Raw genomic sequence first — 14,200 nt, forward strand, 5'->3', positions numbered from 1 at the left:
GCTTCGCTTCTCCGTTCGCTGCCTTCCTTCCCTGCCGCCCTGCTTGCCCCGCGAGGCGGCCCCGGCGCCTCTCGCGGCGGTGGCGGCGGCCCCGGCCCCGCGGGACCGGGCGGGGACAGCGGCCGGGGCCCTGGGCCTGCCCGTGACCCCCCACCCCGGCCCCCCGCGTGTTTATGTTGATGTTGACGATAAATCCGGCCTCGCTGCGGGCAGTGTAAACTCGGCCCAGGTGCGTTTACGCCGCCTGTCACGGAAAGTTAAACTTGTTCCTAAACATCCCCTCGCCTTGCCCTTTCCTGCCGCGCGCAGAAAGAAGCCTGGGCTTGCCGCTCGCCGCTTGTATTTTTCGTGTGTGCCAGACCCTCGATTTCGGGGCGCCCCGCGAGCGTCTCCTTTGTGCCCCCTTGTGCCCCCCAGCCCGCCTCCCACATGGCCAACTCCCTGAACGGCCGGACCCCTCGCAAGGGCCGCATCCTGGGCTTCATCGACGCCATCCAGGACGCCGTGGGGCCCCCCAAGCAGGCGGCCGCCGACCGCAGGACCGTGGAGAAGACCTGGAAGCTCATGGACAAAGTGGTGAGTGAGTGCGGGGCGAGAGGCTGCGGCGCGTAGGCCAGCGAGTGCTGGGACCTGTGTTTCAGGTTATTCAAGCAGCGCCTTTTCTTCCTTTTTTCTGCCCTGTGGCTATCCTTTTATTTATTTATTTATTTATTTAATCTTGATTTGTGGAGGGAAAACAAATGAAAACAAATGCGTGTGCTTGCCTTGGGCTATTGTTATTTGCAGATCCTTTAAAATGAGTCGAACTTGAAAGGACTCCAAGACTTTCCCTCCCGCTTCCCCCTCCTTCCCCCCAAAAAGGCACCCCCAAACTATAAACCTGGTTCTTACAATCCAATACTCTGTATGTTTTAAGTGGGATCACGCTGTTAGTCTGCAGTGAAGACTTTCAGAGCACGCAGATTCAGCTAAGCTAATCATCCTGTGAGATGCGCTCACCATGGATGCGTTTGTGTTCGTAGGAATGCGCGTGCAGCCTGGGGGGTGTCACTCTTGTCAGTATAGTAAACAGATTTGTACCATGCTCTTAATTTTTAAACACGTGTTCTGCATTTATGTTCTTTCCTAAGTACGTTTCGTTTTGAAACCATAAATAGGCACTGTACTGAAACTTATTTTCAGGAAGTTGGATGAGGGGGTAGACCATAGTTTTCTAGAWCCCTGGACCAGCTTGATACATTTTTCTTAGCATTATGCAATATGACAGCTTGCTTTAAATTAGCTAGGAGGATTTCTTAGCAATGCTAGAAACGGTTTGATTATAACACAGATAACTGCTCAGGAGGTGCAGGAGAGGACTCTGCTTTGCATAGACTTAGTAATTTAGAGCTTCCTTTTGAGGCTGCTGAGGAGAGGGCTGCTACTGGTTAGGCTTGGGTTCTTACATTAGAAAAGTTGTGACTTTTAAAATAAATTTAGTTCTCTATGAACTGGCTTAACTTGTCTTTCTGTGTGGTTCTTGTGAAATGCTGGTGTTTCATGCATTCTAAAGTTCATAAGTAGCTATATTGACATAGTGGAGGTATTTAATGTTCTGTCAAGTGATAATTTTTAAGTATTTGAGTAAGTCTTTGCACATTTTACTGTTTGATGCTCTGAGAATAGTATCAGTATTTTTACTGTCACTCCTGATGTAAATTGCAAATTTAAAACCCACTCTGGATGCAAATGTTTGTTATCACAAAGACTTCATTGAAGTTTCCTTGCTAAAGAATCAGGATGCTGCACTTTGTAATGAGACCTGCAAACATAAACATTTGGGAGCAGGCACTCTTCTTCRGTTGGAAGAAGTTTTCAGAGTTTGGGAAACTGGAATGTGGTCACTAATGTTGAAGCCATGTAGGGAATGTACAGCTTGGTTTCTCCCTGTGTCAGACTGCTTACGGAGCTATATAGTAAGGTTGTCCTGTGTTTGGTTTGTATGGCACAGATACCAGGAAATCTTAATCTTCTTGCCTAGACTTATGGGTTTCTTTTACTCAGCTTTTATAGGATAACTTTGTCACCGTTACAGCAGAGCATCAAAACAGTCGGTGCGGCCTGTGCTGCAGAATTCACTGGAAAGGCTGGATGTTGCACTTGTGTTCTCTTTTTCATTTCACTGGATAAGTGTCCTCAATTTGGKTCTTTAATGTATCCTCTTTAAGCTACTGTGAGTTAATCAGATTTTATTTCTAAATCCCATTAAAGTATACCAGGCGGGGTGATGTCATAGCATGAGAATGCTGGAGCTTCTGCTCGCGCTTGTGGTGCTCGCTCCTTATGGTGAAAGGATGCGCTTGAGCAAATTTAATATGTTGACAAACAAGTGTTGAGTCCCTTAGCCCAGTGAGGCAGTAGGCACAGGAAGGTTGGTTTCTCCTTTCTCCAAATGAAAACCAGGGATTAAAGTCAGAAATGGAAACCTGCCTAGTGGACAGTTGCTTCAAAATCCCATTTCTGGAGTTTGTCCTGTAACTGGTTTCTGTGATGGGTCACTGACCAAATTAATACTTAGCTAAGACAGCAGGCTCTGCAGTTGGTGTGGTGCCATCAAGGTCAGGACTGTGGGTTTGAGGCCTATTTTGCCTCTTGTAATAATAGCTATCCTTCTTGTTTGTTCTTTAACTAAATCTCTTTGATAACCATCTCTTTCCTCTAGTGAAGTAGCGAAGTTTTCTCCCATTGTAGAGATGGAAGGCTTTGGGAGAATGGATACAAAGCAAAGCTATTATTTCAACAAGGGACTGAAGAAAGAACAATGTTCCCAACTAGGCGCACAGTTCAGTAATTCCTGCTTTCCATTTTTTTCTTGCAATTCCCATTTTTTATCTCTTCTTCCTTCCTCTTCCTTTTTTTTTTCTCTCATTTCTTTTCTTTTTCCCTACTTTGACAGGTGAAACTTTATCCATGAGTAAAATTTCTTTTCATCGATAAGAGCTTAACCAGTGCTAGAAATATTGCAGTTCTGTGGGAACTTTGGTCTGGAACTGTTTTTACGGTGCAAGTAAAAACTTTGCTTATTTAGAGCTATCGTGCCAACTTCTGTCTGTGAAAATGGTGATCTGTCACGCCTTAAAATTGCGAAGACTGCATGATAATGCTTGTTTTTCATGGGTTTGTGCCTTAGCTATTAAAATAGGCACAAGGCTGTGGTTCTACTTAGTGTCTTCTCTTCAAACTTCGGTTATCAGTTAATTAAAAAAAAAAAAAAACCCTCAAGCGTGCAGATTTTGAAAGAGTTATTGACAGGACAGAAGGTTGGAATACTGCCCTTGGTAGAGCCCTGTTAGTAAATGTGRCTGTAGGCAGCATACTTGCAGGGAGGCAAAAATAATTCCTCTAATTATAAGTGAATGAAATGTTACCTTATACCAAAATCTTCCTTTTTATTATCCTCTGGAATCTGTAGTTTTTCAGATTTACTGGTAGGCTTTTAATATTAATCTAAAATACTAACTGCATTATTGGTGGGGCACCAATTGTTTGTGCCAATGTGCAGTTTCCTTGCAGGTTTTTCAAAGGTAAACAGTAGTTTTACCACTAAAAACCATAAGTATTTTGTTGAGTTCCTTTACAATTCAAAGAATCATACCTTGATTATGGTTTGGAAGTTTAGGCCTGCTTTTCATTGCTGGTAATGTATCCATCATTTTATCCTTGAGCTGATAACAGTTTCCTATTTTTAAAAATGCTGTACAGCAAGAGTTATTGTTAGAAATAGCTCCAAATCTTATTAGTTAAGTTATACAGGAAGATTTTTCTAAGAATTTGGGGGTAATGATTTTGTAATCTAGAAACTAGCCATGTATTACTATTACAAGATAGTGATAATCTTGAAAATGCCTAGAGGGGGGATGCTTCCTCTGTAAACATGGAAGTAGTTTCATTACTCTGCYGCTCTGGTGGGAGTTGGCAGCAGTGTTTTGCGTGTTCTTTGTGCAAAGTTTGCATATTCTTTGTTGAGTTTCAAGCCAGGAAACTTCTGGCTTGTTTTGAACAGGTCTGATTTTTGATAGAAATGTTTAAGTAGCTTTCAGTCATTTTTGTGTTGGAGCTGATTATAGTTATCTTCTACTGTGAAGATGAACAATATAGTGTCTAAACTGCTTGGTTGCTATGTCATGCTCTCAGCTCTTTGMCTATGTAAAATATAGCTAGTAATTTTACTTGCTATTTGATATTATCCCCAGAGAAATTTGGATTGTGTTGCAAAGCTCTTACTATTGACTTGGTGAGTAAAAGCTGTATTTCCCTTGTAACTTGTATGGTTTTGTTTAAATTAATATTTGTCAACATCCAAGTTCTCAACAGTAACTAAACGGGTATCAGAGTGCAGTTRATGAGCTAGACTTTGTGGGTTTGTTAGTTGCTCTTTGCAGTGCTTAATGGAGTTRTGTTATTGTAATCTACAATCTTTGTCATTGTTCTACTGCAGATACAGAAAAGGATATTATCAGTCCTAATACACTGAAGAATACCATGGTTAGCTTAGATTAAAAGCGGAAGTTGATTTCAAGATCTGCAGCCTGCATGTGCTGCTTGTGGAAAAAGACGGAAGTTTAAATATTGCACAGAAAAATAGAGAAATGGGAGCTTCTCTTTTTCCTAATCAGCAGGAAGTATAAATGACCCTCTAAGGTCAGCTTTGCTTGTGCTGGGTTCCTCTGGTATGGGAACATGCATGGTAGCTGTGGAACAAGTACTTACTATTTTCTCAGGTAAAAAGTGGGCAGCCAGTAACTTTTGCTTATAATTTGATGAGATGGTCTCTTTCAGATAAATTTTGGTTTGGTAATAACAATACATTGCAGTTAAGGGAAATTCTGATCAGAGGGTTATATGAAAAAGGACCATAATGTTCAGATTTCATCTCTTCTGATCAGCTGCCCCCCCCCCGCCTTCAACTCCCCATTAAGTTCTTCAGAATCAGAGAGCTGGTAGCATTACGTGATGCAGTTTTCTGGAGAACTGTCGCTGTGCTCTTACTGAAGAGCTACCTGCATCCTGTTTGTGGTATTTCAAAACACTTTTGTAATACTTTGACTTTTTGTTCTTGATGGTACAAGATACTAGTTCAGCAAGACCTTCACTAAGTGCAATTTGGGAGGCATCCAGGCACTGGTACTCTGCTCTGGTCCATTTGTGGCAGCAGAAAACTGAGCATTTAGTTTACTTGCTAGATACTTGATCAGTTTTTGCTCTGGAACTTTCCTTGTATTGTCTTTGACTAGCATTAGGTGCTTAAATAGATGGTGTCTATGGGTGGCTGTACTTTGGTTGAATGAAAGTTGTTTTGCCCAGGGCCTTCCAAGCCTTTTAATATTTGCTTTAAAAAGTTTTCTGTCAGAAATCTGATGTCTAAATATGATGGGAATCCATTCTGCTTGTCTCTAGACCTGGCATGAAATTATGTCCTATAACTTAAGCTTCATTAAAAAATGTGAAACTTTTAAGGTTCTGATTAACTAGGTATTTACTGCGTAAAGTTCTTGTCAGTAATAGTGAACACCTTTCATCTTGCTTAAAAAAAAACACCTTCAAACCCCAGATTCTCTCTTTCCTTTTCCTTGCTGTTGCACAAAAACTTGCAAGGCAGCATAATTTATTTATGCACTTTCCTGCCTCCAGGTGCTGCTGGGGGGAAATTATAGCAAAAGAAAATGTTTGGCGTTGAATTGGAGTCCAACCTTTGAAGCTGCTAAATCTTTTCCCAAAAGAGAGAAGGCAAAATCCCTGTGAATTGTGTCCCCCACTTCATTTTCCTGACAGATTTTTGCAAGGCTCTGCCAGGCTTCCCATACTGCTCAGAGTAGTGAAAAGTCTGCAGAGGAAGCCAGAGCCAAAAGCACAGGTGATATCTCGGGGAGTCCTTGGCAGTCTCCTTTGGGTCTTTAGCTATGGTGAGCCACTTTTCCCCTTGGGTGCCGTTTCCTTCCCAATGCAGACTGTTTGCTCTCTGTGGGGCTGTATTTTAGAGTGTGAGACTGGCAGCACAGCAGCCTAGTCCTTTTATGTAAGAGAGAGGCAGAGAGAAGCTTTGTGCATCCTAGCAACATGATCACAGTGACCCACAGTGCCATGAAGTTTTCCAAGTTATGAATGGGGGTGTTTCTTCTTGTTCCCCTTCCACTCATCCATAGGAACTAGAGTGAACTTGCCTGGAAGTTTCTGACTTCACTGTGTCATTCTGTATCTGATAGATAGGGTATTTCTGGAGTCATTAATAAATGTAACGGTGCTCCTTTGTTTCTGTGCTTCTGGGATAYGTGTGTTTGGACTTTTCCTGAGTGAGGTAGTAAAAGCGGCTTTCCCTTCTCGCCTTACTTCAGGGAGAGATGTTTCTTGCTGACTGGTTGCTTTTCATTTTTTAGCCTGAATGCATGCTAAATATACACATGGCTACTTTCAGTCATAACAATACTCAAATCACACAGTGATATGATTCATGTCCGCCTCTACAGCGCTAGYGAGGACTGCTTTGTAAAATGTTGTGGAGTTTGTGATTTTGGTTTCCTTTGGATTTTTTTGTTTTGTTTGTTTTGAGTTCTTTTGAAGAAAGGTACGTGTGCCCCTTCTGCTGCAATGGTAAATCTTTTGCGTCAGCAGTTGTCACTTCTTACCACTTATTTTTAATTGTGAACTTATGTGGTACGTGTCAGGACATCCTGACTTTGGAAACCATATGGTTCGCTAGCCTGCTCTTTGCAAACCTATTTCCTCTGGACTGAAACCTGTGTACTGTCTGAAAGTAAAGAAAGCATTATGCTACTTCACTGGGTCACTGACTTGAACTAAATGTTAGCATTTTGTTCTTTATGCAAATGCATAAGGCTAATTGAGTTTTACTGTAGGGGATTTTTTTTTACATGACATGAATGTTTTACCACACTCATCAGATGGGTTTCTGAGCTACTACTTTGTATAGAAGCTGAGAGAATAATCAACTCTTGGAAAGTAGCAGTGGGCCAGTACTGGTATTTCTTCTTGGTAGTCAATGGTTTGTACTGTTCTAATGTTCAGTCCGTGTGTCTATTTCCACTGTGTCACCTGGGGCATATTAATATGTTTCTGGGTAAACACTTCAGTCGCCCAAAAAACAACTACATGGGGGGGGGGAGGGGGGGGAAGTTTCCTGTTAAGTACATCTTGCTGTAAACTCAGCTCTGTGTCACTTCTGCAGCTGAGAACTCCTCATTTCTAAATCTACACCATTAAGAAATTCACTACCTTGAAACTGTTGGTTGGTGCCTTTGTAAGAATAAGAGCCTGTTTTCATCAATGTTAAGGTGTTTTTGCGACCTYGTTAGTTACCTCGAAAGAATTTTCAAGTCGTTAATATGTAACATAGCCCTCTCCAGATGACACCAATAAAGCCTTTATACCACATGGACATCTTCGTTTTTTCAAAGTATTTGCATATGTACAGCTGCACACACGTGTAGTGGGCTACGCTGCACTGTTGTAGTTAGTTTAGCAGAGTCTTTGCTTGGGTAGYTTAGTGCAGTAGCACTTAAACTGTGTTGGTATTTTCAATCCATCCGCTCTTGGTTACAAAACATGAGAGACCCAACTACCAAAGYGGATAGGTAGCCAGAAGCTACAGTGAACTGAAAAACACTTGAACTTTTAATGTTTTGTTCTCTAGATTACCATTTGTGCRTGACTGTTAATTTCTGATTGTCCTAATTAAAAGCTTTTGAGCCACTGACCTCATTCAGACCCTTTTCGTATGTRTTGAAGTCTTGGACTTCAAATTCTTGTAGGAGGTGTAGTGTTGGATAGAGAAGAGAGAGCTGATTGATGAAATGCTGAATTATAAGACCAGTTCTTACTGGACACTCAAAAATCCTTAGGGAAGCTCACTTGTAACACACAGAACTGTAGGAAATGACTACTCTAGACACTAGGTGTTTACTGCATTTTGCTAATATGCTTTGTAGCATATTGTGGACAGCAAAGACACTTTTAGATAAAAACAAAATGGTAAACTAAAGAGATGTGCAGAAAGATGGATGAGATGGATCATTYACCTCTTCAGAACTCAAGGKTTTTTTTTTATTTTTTTTTCTTTTCTTTGACTGGGCMAGGATTTCTTGGGATATATTTGAAGTAGGAYTTAATTCTTTGTGCCTGGGGTTCGCAAAGTAAGCTTGCACCAATGAATTTTTATGTTAGATCAGCTTTTGCCATGACATACTACTTCTCTTTAAATGTTCTCTTGTTTTTCCTTTTAGGTAAGACTGTGCCAAAACCCAAAGCTTCAACTGAAAAACAGCCCACCTTACATACTTGATATTCTACCAGACACTTATCAACATTTGAGACTTATACTGAGCAAATATGATGACAACCAGAAACTTGCGCAACTCAGTGAGAATGAATATTTTAAAATCTATATTGACAGTCTTATGAAGAAATCAAAACGGGCTATAAGACTCTTCAAAGAAGGAAAGGAGAGAATGTATGAGGAGCAGTCACAAGACAGGTGAGTGAAATACTGTAGTATAGATTGCCTTGCTTGTCTGCATTCTTAACAGTGTGGTCATTGTATTCTGACATTTTTAATTATTTAAAGAGCAGAAATATTTATTGTTTGGATTTGTTGACCCTGCAGGTCAAGCAGTAATTTGCTGGATTTGTTCCACTATGTGCTCTTATCTGTCCCGTTTTGTGACCTTTAAAACCAAGTCCATTTCCTTCATAAAACATTCATTTTGTTGTAATTACTTGTTCAGAGGGCCTTACAATATGTAGTTGTTCATCTAGCATAGAGAGACTCTTATCTGGCTACAGCTTGACCTCTCCAGCACCCTTTGGAAAACGGAGGGAGCCATGATGGATATTGACTTAGTGCTTTCATGAGTGATGAAATGGAACAAATGAAGATCCACATTTTTGAGAAACTRTGTGATGTTAGCATACAGTGAGAATAATGTTAGCTTAGTGCTGAGAGGTCTTTTGAGAAACCTAATGGAGCCTCGGTTTGCAGTGATTCAGATCTGATAGCGGGGATTAATCTCTGCTTTGTGTATTCCTTTGATGATGAGTAAGAAGGGTTTTAATATTTGATAGTGTCACATAATGTATTTTAAAAATAATATTTCAAGAAGCTCTCTTCAAAAATCTGTGGTTTTGTCTTGGAAAAACTATGCAGAAATKGTTCTGTGTTGTGGCACTTAGCTTCTGCATGTGTGGTATATCTTTGAATCTTTTCAAATAAAATGTATGTAACACTGTTTCTAGATTCTTGCCTTTTCAAAGGAGGCAGAGGGAGGGGAGATGGCAAGGGAGTGAGTGAAGTCTTGCACGCCTGCTTGTCTTGCTGCACCTGAGCTCAGAGGCAGGGCTGTGGTATTTTTATGGTTGGTGAATCTGTTGGCAGTAGTAGTGAAATGTCTTGAATTTTAGTAAATGCTATTGCTGATATGTTCTATTTATGGATATGTTCCTTCCAGATTTTTAGTAATGATTATAGCTAATCAGTATACTATGTTAGTGCTGCTGTGTTTGTTTGATAGCTCATCTGAAGCTTACTTAAACATCTAAGGACTTCTAAAAACATTACTAAGGATGTCCCAGTTGTTAAGGTGCTTAGAGTAATTTGTCTAAAAAGAACTCACAGTTTGAGTTATTTTAGTAATAAATATAGATATTGATAAATGTACTGGAGTGTTTTCACTGCAGAGGCATTCTCACCAGACCCTGTGGAAGTATTATTTAGCATTGAGCCAGTGAGTTCTTCCTTTCACACGTTTGTAGGCTGTACAAGATGTACAAGATTTGTGTTACAAAGGAAATGAGAACTTCTTATGGTAAAGCAAATTCAACATAAATGACTGCATAAGCATTTGCATAAGCAAACATTTTATTTTGATTTCTGAATGTTGTTCGAACCCCAGATTTGCTTGTGGTTTTTCTTACAGGTAGCAGTAAATGAAAACCAGTTTCAATGCTGCTTTTTCAGAAAGAAACCCTGCAGTAGTCACTACATAGTCCTTCAAACAGTGTCTTAGGAACTGCATCTAGTTACTAGAGTTACTTTCTTCTCTCCAGTTACCTACTTCAGTCCCTGCATAAGGGTAGCAGTGGTGAGGTAAAGATGCCTTTTGTGAAGCTGACAGTTTGGGAAAAGGGTGCAGTTACCATATTTACTGTCACTGAAGCCATTCTTGTGAGATCATTAGGGAGGAAAGTGTTAGAGACAAAACATGTTACTGCAGAACACTGTAACTGCTTTGCGAGCCCTGAATCTCTATCTCAGAAAATAACAATTATATTGGCTTTACTGCTGTCTAATGGAGTTTGAAGCTTGGAGAAATTAATACTCAAGAATCATATCTCTTATGTAAATAAAACAAAAAAAAATCAACCAAACAAAACTATTAGATGTTTTCTATACAAACTTGATTCCAATATATAGCAGAAACTAGGAGTAGAATACTGAGGGAAAAGAAAAAAAAATTCAATAGTTGATGCTTTAGGCCATTATCAGTCAAATCTTCCGTTTTCTCTGATTTCAGKGCACCTTGTTTCATTTACTGGTGATGTTTTATGTGTAGACATGYCCTAGTTTAAAGTTGAATGAAAGTATATTCTTTTGATAAACCGTATAGTTAGATACTCRTTTCCATTATGGCATTTGAATGTCCTTAATCATTTTAACTCTGGACAGGTTAGTAAGAGAAACTGTGAACTCTTTTTATCTATTTTGCTTCCAAATAAATTTACATTAACCTAAGTAGACTTTTATTATTTTTTTTTTTTTTTTTAAGTTTTAATATAAACATAAGAGCAGTCATTTGGAAGTGCTTTTCAAGCCATCTTTTTAAAAGTCAAATTCAAGTGTTGCCAGTTTAGAAAAAGACCAACCAAAAGCTTCTCTTGTTGACACCTGGCCAATTTTTGTGGTTTTCCATCTTCCTTTCCTGTTTTGTTTTGCGTTAGCATCTCTGTGGTTGCTAGATAAAAGGTCATGAAAAAGAGAAACTGTCTGCGTTTGAGAGCATTTCAAATCTGCATTTGATTGGCATAGTTTTAAAGTAATGGAGTTATTGAATAATCTTACCTTTTATGATAGTAGTACATTTAGAAACCAGTGCTAATATAAAGATGATATTTTTATTTGTATTTATTTATTTGTATTGTATCTGAAGACACCTAAATTAATTACTATAATGTTACGAATTTTAGCTCTGAAAGATTCTATGCAGCAAGCAAACTAGTGCCCTGGTCAGCTAATGTGCACATGGTAGAAGGAGAGTTTGCAGTGTAATGCTGCAGCCTCTTGATCGAGTGCTCCATGCCAGACACAAATGATGGATGTTTAGGAGTGGTTGGTCCTGTCATTCTGTGGTCTGTGGGGTGAATCTTGCTAAGTGCTGTTTTTTAAAAAAGAGGATGTATGTTATTTCTAGTAGAGCATTGTGCMCTTTCGTAGTCCTCTTTTTTAATAAAGGAAGAGGTTATATTGAGTAAATTCTGAAAGCTGTATTCACTATCAAATACCCCGAGAAAGAATAAGGTGGCCGTGTGTAGGTTACATTTGCATTCCTTCAGAAAGTGGGATGTGGTCTTCCACTGTTCCTCAATATAGGAGACGGGTTTAAGCTTTCCTCTGTTTACCTATAAATTGTGTCCTTAGACGCATAGATGTCCTAAGGTGAGACTACTGTTTGGTTGTTTGCTTTAATGTTGCATTGGCTCAGCCAAAGTGAGCTGGCTGCTCACTTTTAAGTAGCATAGCAAAAGGCAAAGAGGAAAGTCCCGTAAAAGGCTGCCATTTCTTTCACCTTCTTCRGAGATGAAGGTGGAGAGAGGAGAAGAGCTGACCTGGTTTGGGGATGAAGAAGTAAGAAGAGTACATGTAGGGAAAAGGGTCAAGGAAGTCCTTTGAGGCGATCCTAGCAGCATTCCTGTTCTGTGCAGAAAGTTTGGCAGAAATCTCTTGGTCATTTAGGTATTTTGTGTCTTGACTGAAGTTCTATACTTYTTGATTTTACAGCTTGCTTAACTACTTGGGTTGGGATAGAATTCTTGCACCATGTGCTTTTTCTAGGGAGGTCTCACACCTGTGCCTCCTGGCATCGGTCACGTTCTCCTTGGTCCTGTTCATGCTGTTCCTTGCCTTACAAAGCTGTGAATCACCAGGGTGTTTATAAAGTGCTTCATTTCTCTTCCTTCCATCTGTATTGACAGCTGAGAGCAGCCAGGGTTCCTTAATTAAATCCCTGGCCTGACCCACCAAAGTACAGAGCATTCTCAGCAGAGACCTTCCTCATCCCGAGCTTTCTGGCCCCTACCCTCCTTGCTCTGGGCAGGCTCGTGAGGCCTGTGCGACGCGGAGCAGCGGGGTAGCCTTCAATTCTGTCCTAGCAGCAGCCCCGTGGGTTTGGCCTGTGCTAAGTGGGAGGCCACGTATTCTCCATCTTTGAATTACCTGATGTTCTAGCAGGACGTAGCTGTTTATTTACAGGRAGCAGGGATGTTTGTAACCTTGCCTGGCCGGCTCGACTGGTGGTGTCCCCAGACAGGGGAGACTTTGAGAGAACTGCAGGGAGGAGTGTGTCTTTAATTCAGGACGATTTTATTTGGACAAGCTAAGATTGTTGTGGCTGATGACTTTATTATGGGGCAAGTAGAATGTACAGATTCAGAAAGGCTCTTTTTATAGAGCCTTTTTGGGCTCCTACTTTACTTCCTGTAGATAACTGTAGCTTTTGAGTAGTAAGGATGGAAAYCTTCAACAGGATGGGCTGGATTTGAATCTGTCACCTTGTGTTGAAAGTTTCTATTCTTATTGAGAATCCTCCAATTTGTCCCATTTTCCAAGAATTTGACAAATATATATTTATCTTATATACATCACAGTAAACTGTGATTAAAACAATTCAGTTCTAAAGTACTATCCATCCGTTAACCTTTGTGCTAAAGCAATCTAAACATGTATCAAAGATCAAATATATTGCCACTTTCTTCTAAACTTGTAGGAATGAAGGCAAAAGAATTGAGCAGAACTCTTTACTCTCATGTTTTTATTTATGCACATTTTCAGATGGTCTCAGTAGCCTTGGAAGAAAAWAAGCCTTTCCCTTGCCTAACAGGCTTCTGGAGTGTTGACTCATTGCTTCAACTCCTGTGCTTTCCCTAAAAGAGAGGGAACATTTTCTCTTGCACTATAAATATCAATAACGTTAAAACCAATCAATAACCTTAATTGGGAATGGAATTTGCCYATAGGTATATTAGGAAAAAAAGATGCTTCGGAGTGGGGGGAAAAGTATGTGACAGTTTGGATGGGATTGTGTAGGAGGAGGAAATGCAGTGAAATACTTTGSAAAGCTTTTATGTTACGGTGAGAATTTCCTCCCTCTTCATCCCTSCTTGTTTTTCAGGCCTTGTGTAAAGCCAGATGTAAACCAAAACAATTTTAAGAAACTGTTTGGCATAGCTAAACCGTATGAGTAATGGAGCTTTCGTGCAAATTTAGCTGAACCATAAGCTATCAGCTATTTTGGGGTTTAGTCTAAATTAAACAAGGAGTGTTATTTGTGCAAACAGACCCCTGTGACAAAGAGGCTCTTGTTGCAGAGGGCAGGTGAGAGTGTGTGGAGGCTGCAAGCAGCAGGGCAGTGTTATGACAGCTTGTTCTGCATATAAAAGCCAATATGCTGCGTGCCACTGGTTGTGGGGCAGTATTCCAGTGGAATTAAGTATTTTTGATCTTCTTCCCTACTTGAGAGGGTATTGCAAAACAAGAAAAAATGAAGTATTCGTACCAAAATAACCTTAAGGCAGCTGTTTATTCAAGTTGTGGACAAAGACAAGGAATCTAAAACCACATAAGACTTTAAGTAAGAATATAATGGTTTCTGAATTCCTATTATTGATTTGGATCCTTGATCCCTATCTAGTAGGGTAGAGAAGGGGCAATTTGCTCACTTTTGTTTTGTGTTACTCTGCTGCAAAAGCAGGCAGCATTTCCTCATGAGTAATGTGTTGGCAGTCGCATTTGAACAGAGCTTGACTAGCTGCGAGGGGAAATCCACCCTCCGAGCTCCTCCTTGTTGCGCTCTGCGTAATTGCTTATACCTGTGCAAAAGGGTGTGTGTGTGCTCCTGGGCTCGGCTGGCTTCACACTTCCACCCACGCTCCTTACAGC

At 40.4% G+C, this 14,200-nt stretch overlaps 1 protein-coding gene across 3 annotated transcripts in view; it reads left to right on the top strand.

The window, feature by feature from the left end:
* The first annotated feature begins 428 nt into the window (after window positions 1-428).
* The window catches only part of CBLB (Cbl proto-oncogene B), a 117,420-nt gene continuing 103,648 nt past the window's right edge, over window positions 429-14,200 (top strand). For all 3 annotated transcript variants that reach the window (XM_026041910.1, XM_026041902.1, XM_026041916.1), the window contains exons 1-2: window positions 429-576; window positions 8,277-8,527. In XM_026041910.1, coding sequence (XP_025897695.1) covers window positions 430-576; window positions 8,277-8,527 — 398 coding nt within the window. In that variant the 5' untranslated portion in view covers window position 429. The remainder of the gene's footprint in view (window positions 577-8,276; window positions 8,528-14,200) is intronic.

This window comes from Nothoprocta perdicaria, unplaced genomic scaffold (genome assembly GCF_003342845.1).
Source record: "Nothoprocta perdicaria isolate Ctin4 unplaced genomic scaffold, notPer1 scaffold_102, whole genome shotgun sequence".
Lineage (NCBI taxonomy): Eukaryota > Metazoa > Chordata > Aves > Tinamiformes > Tinamidae > Nothoprocta > Nothoprocta perdicaria.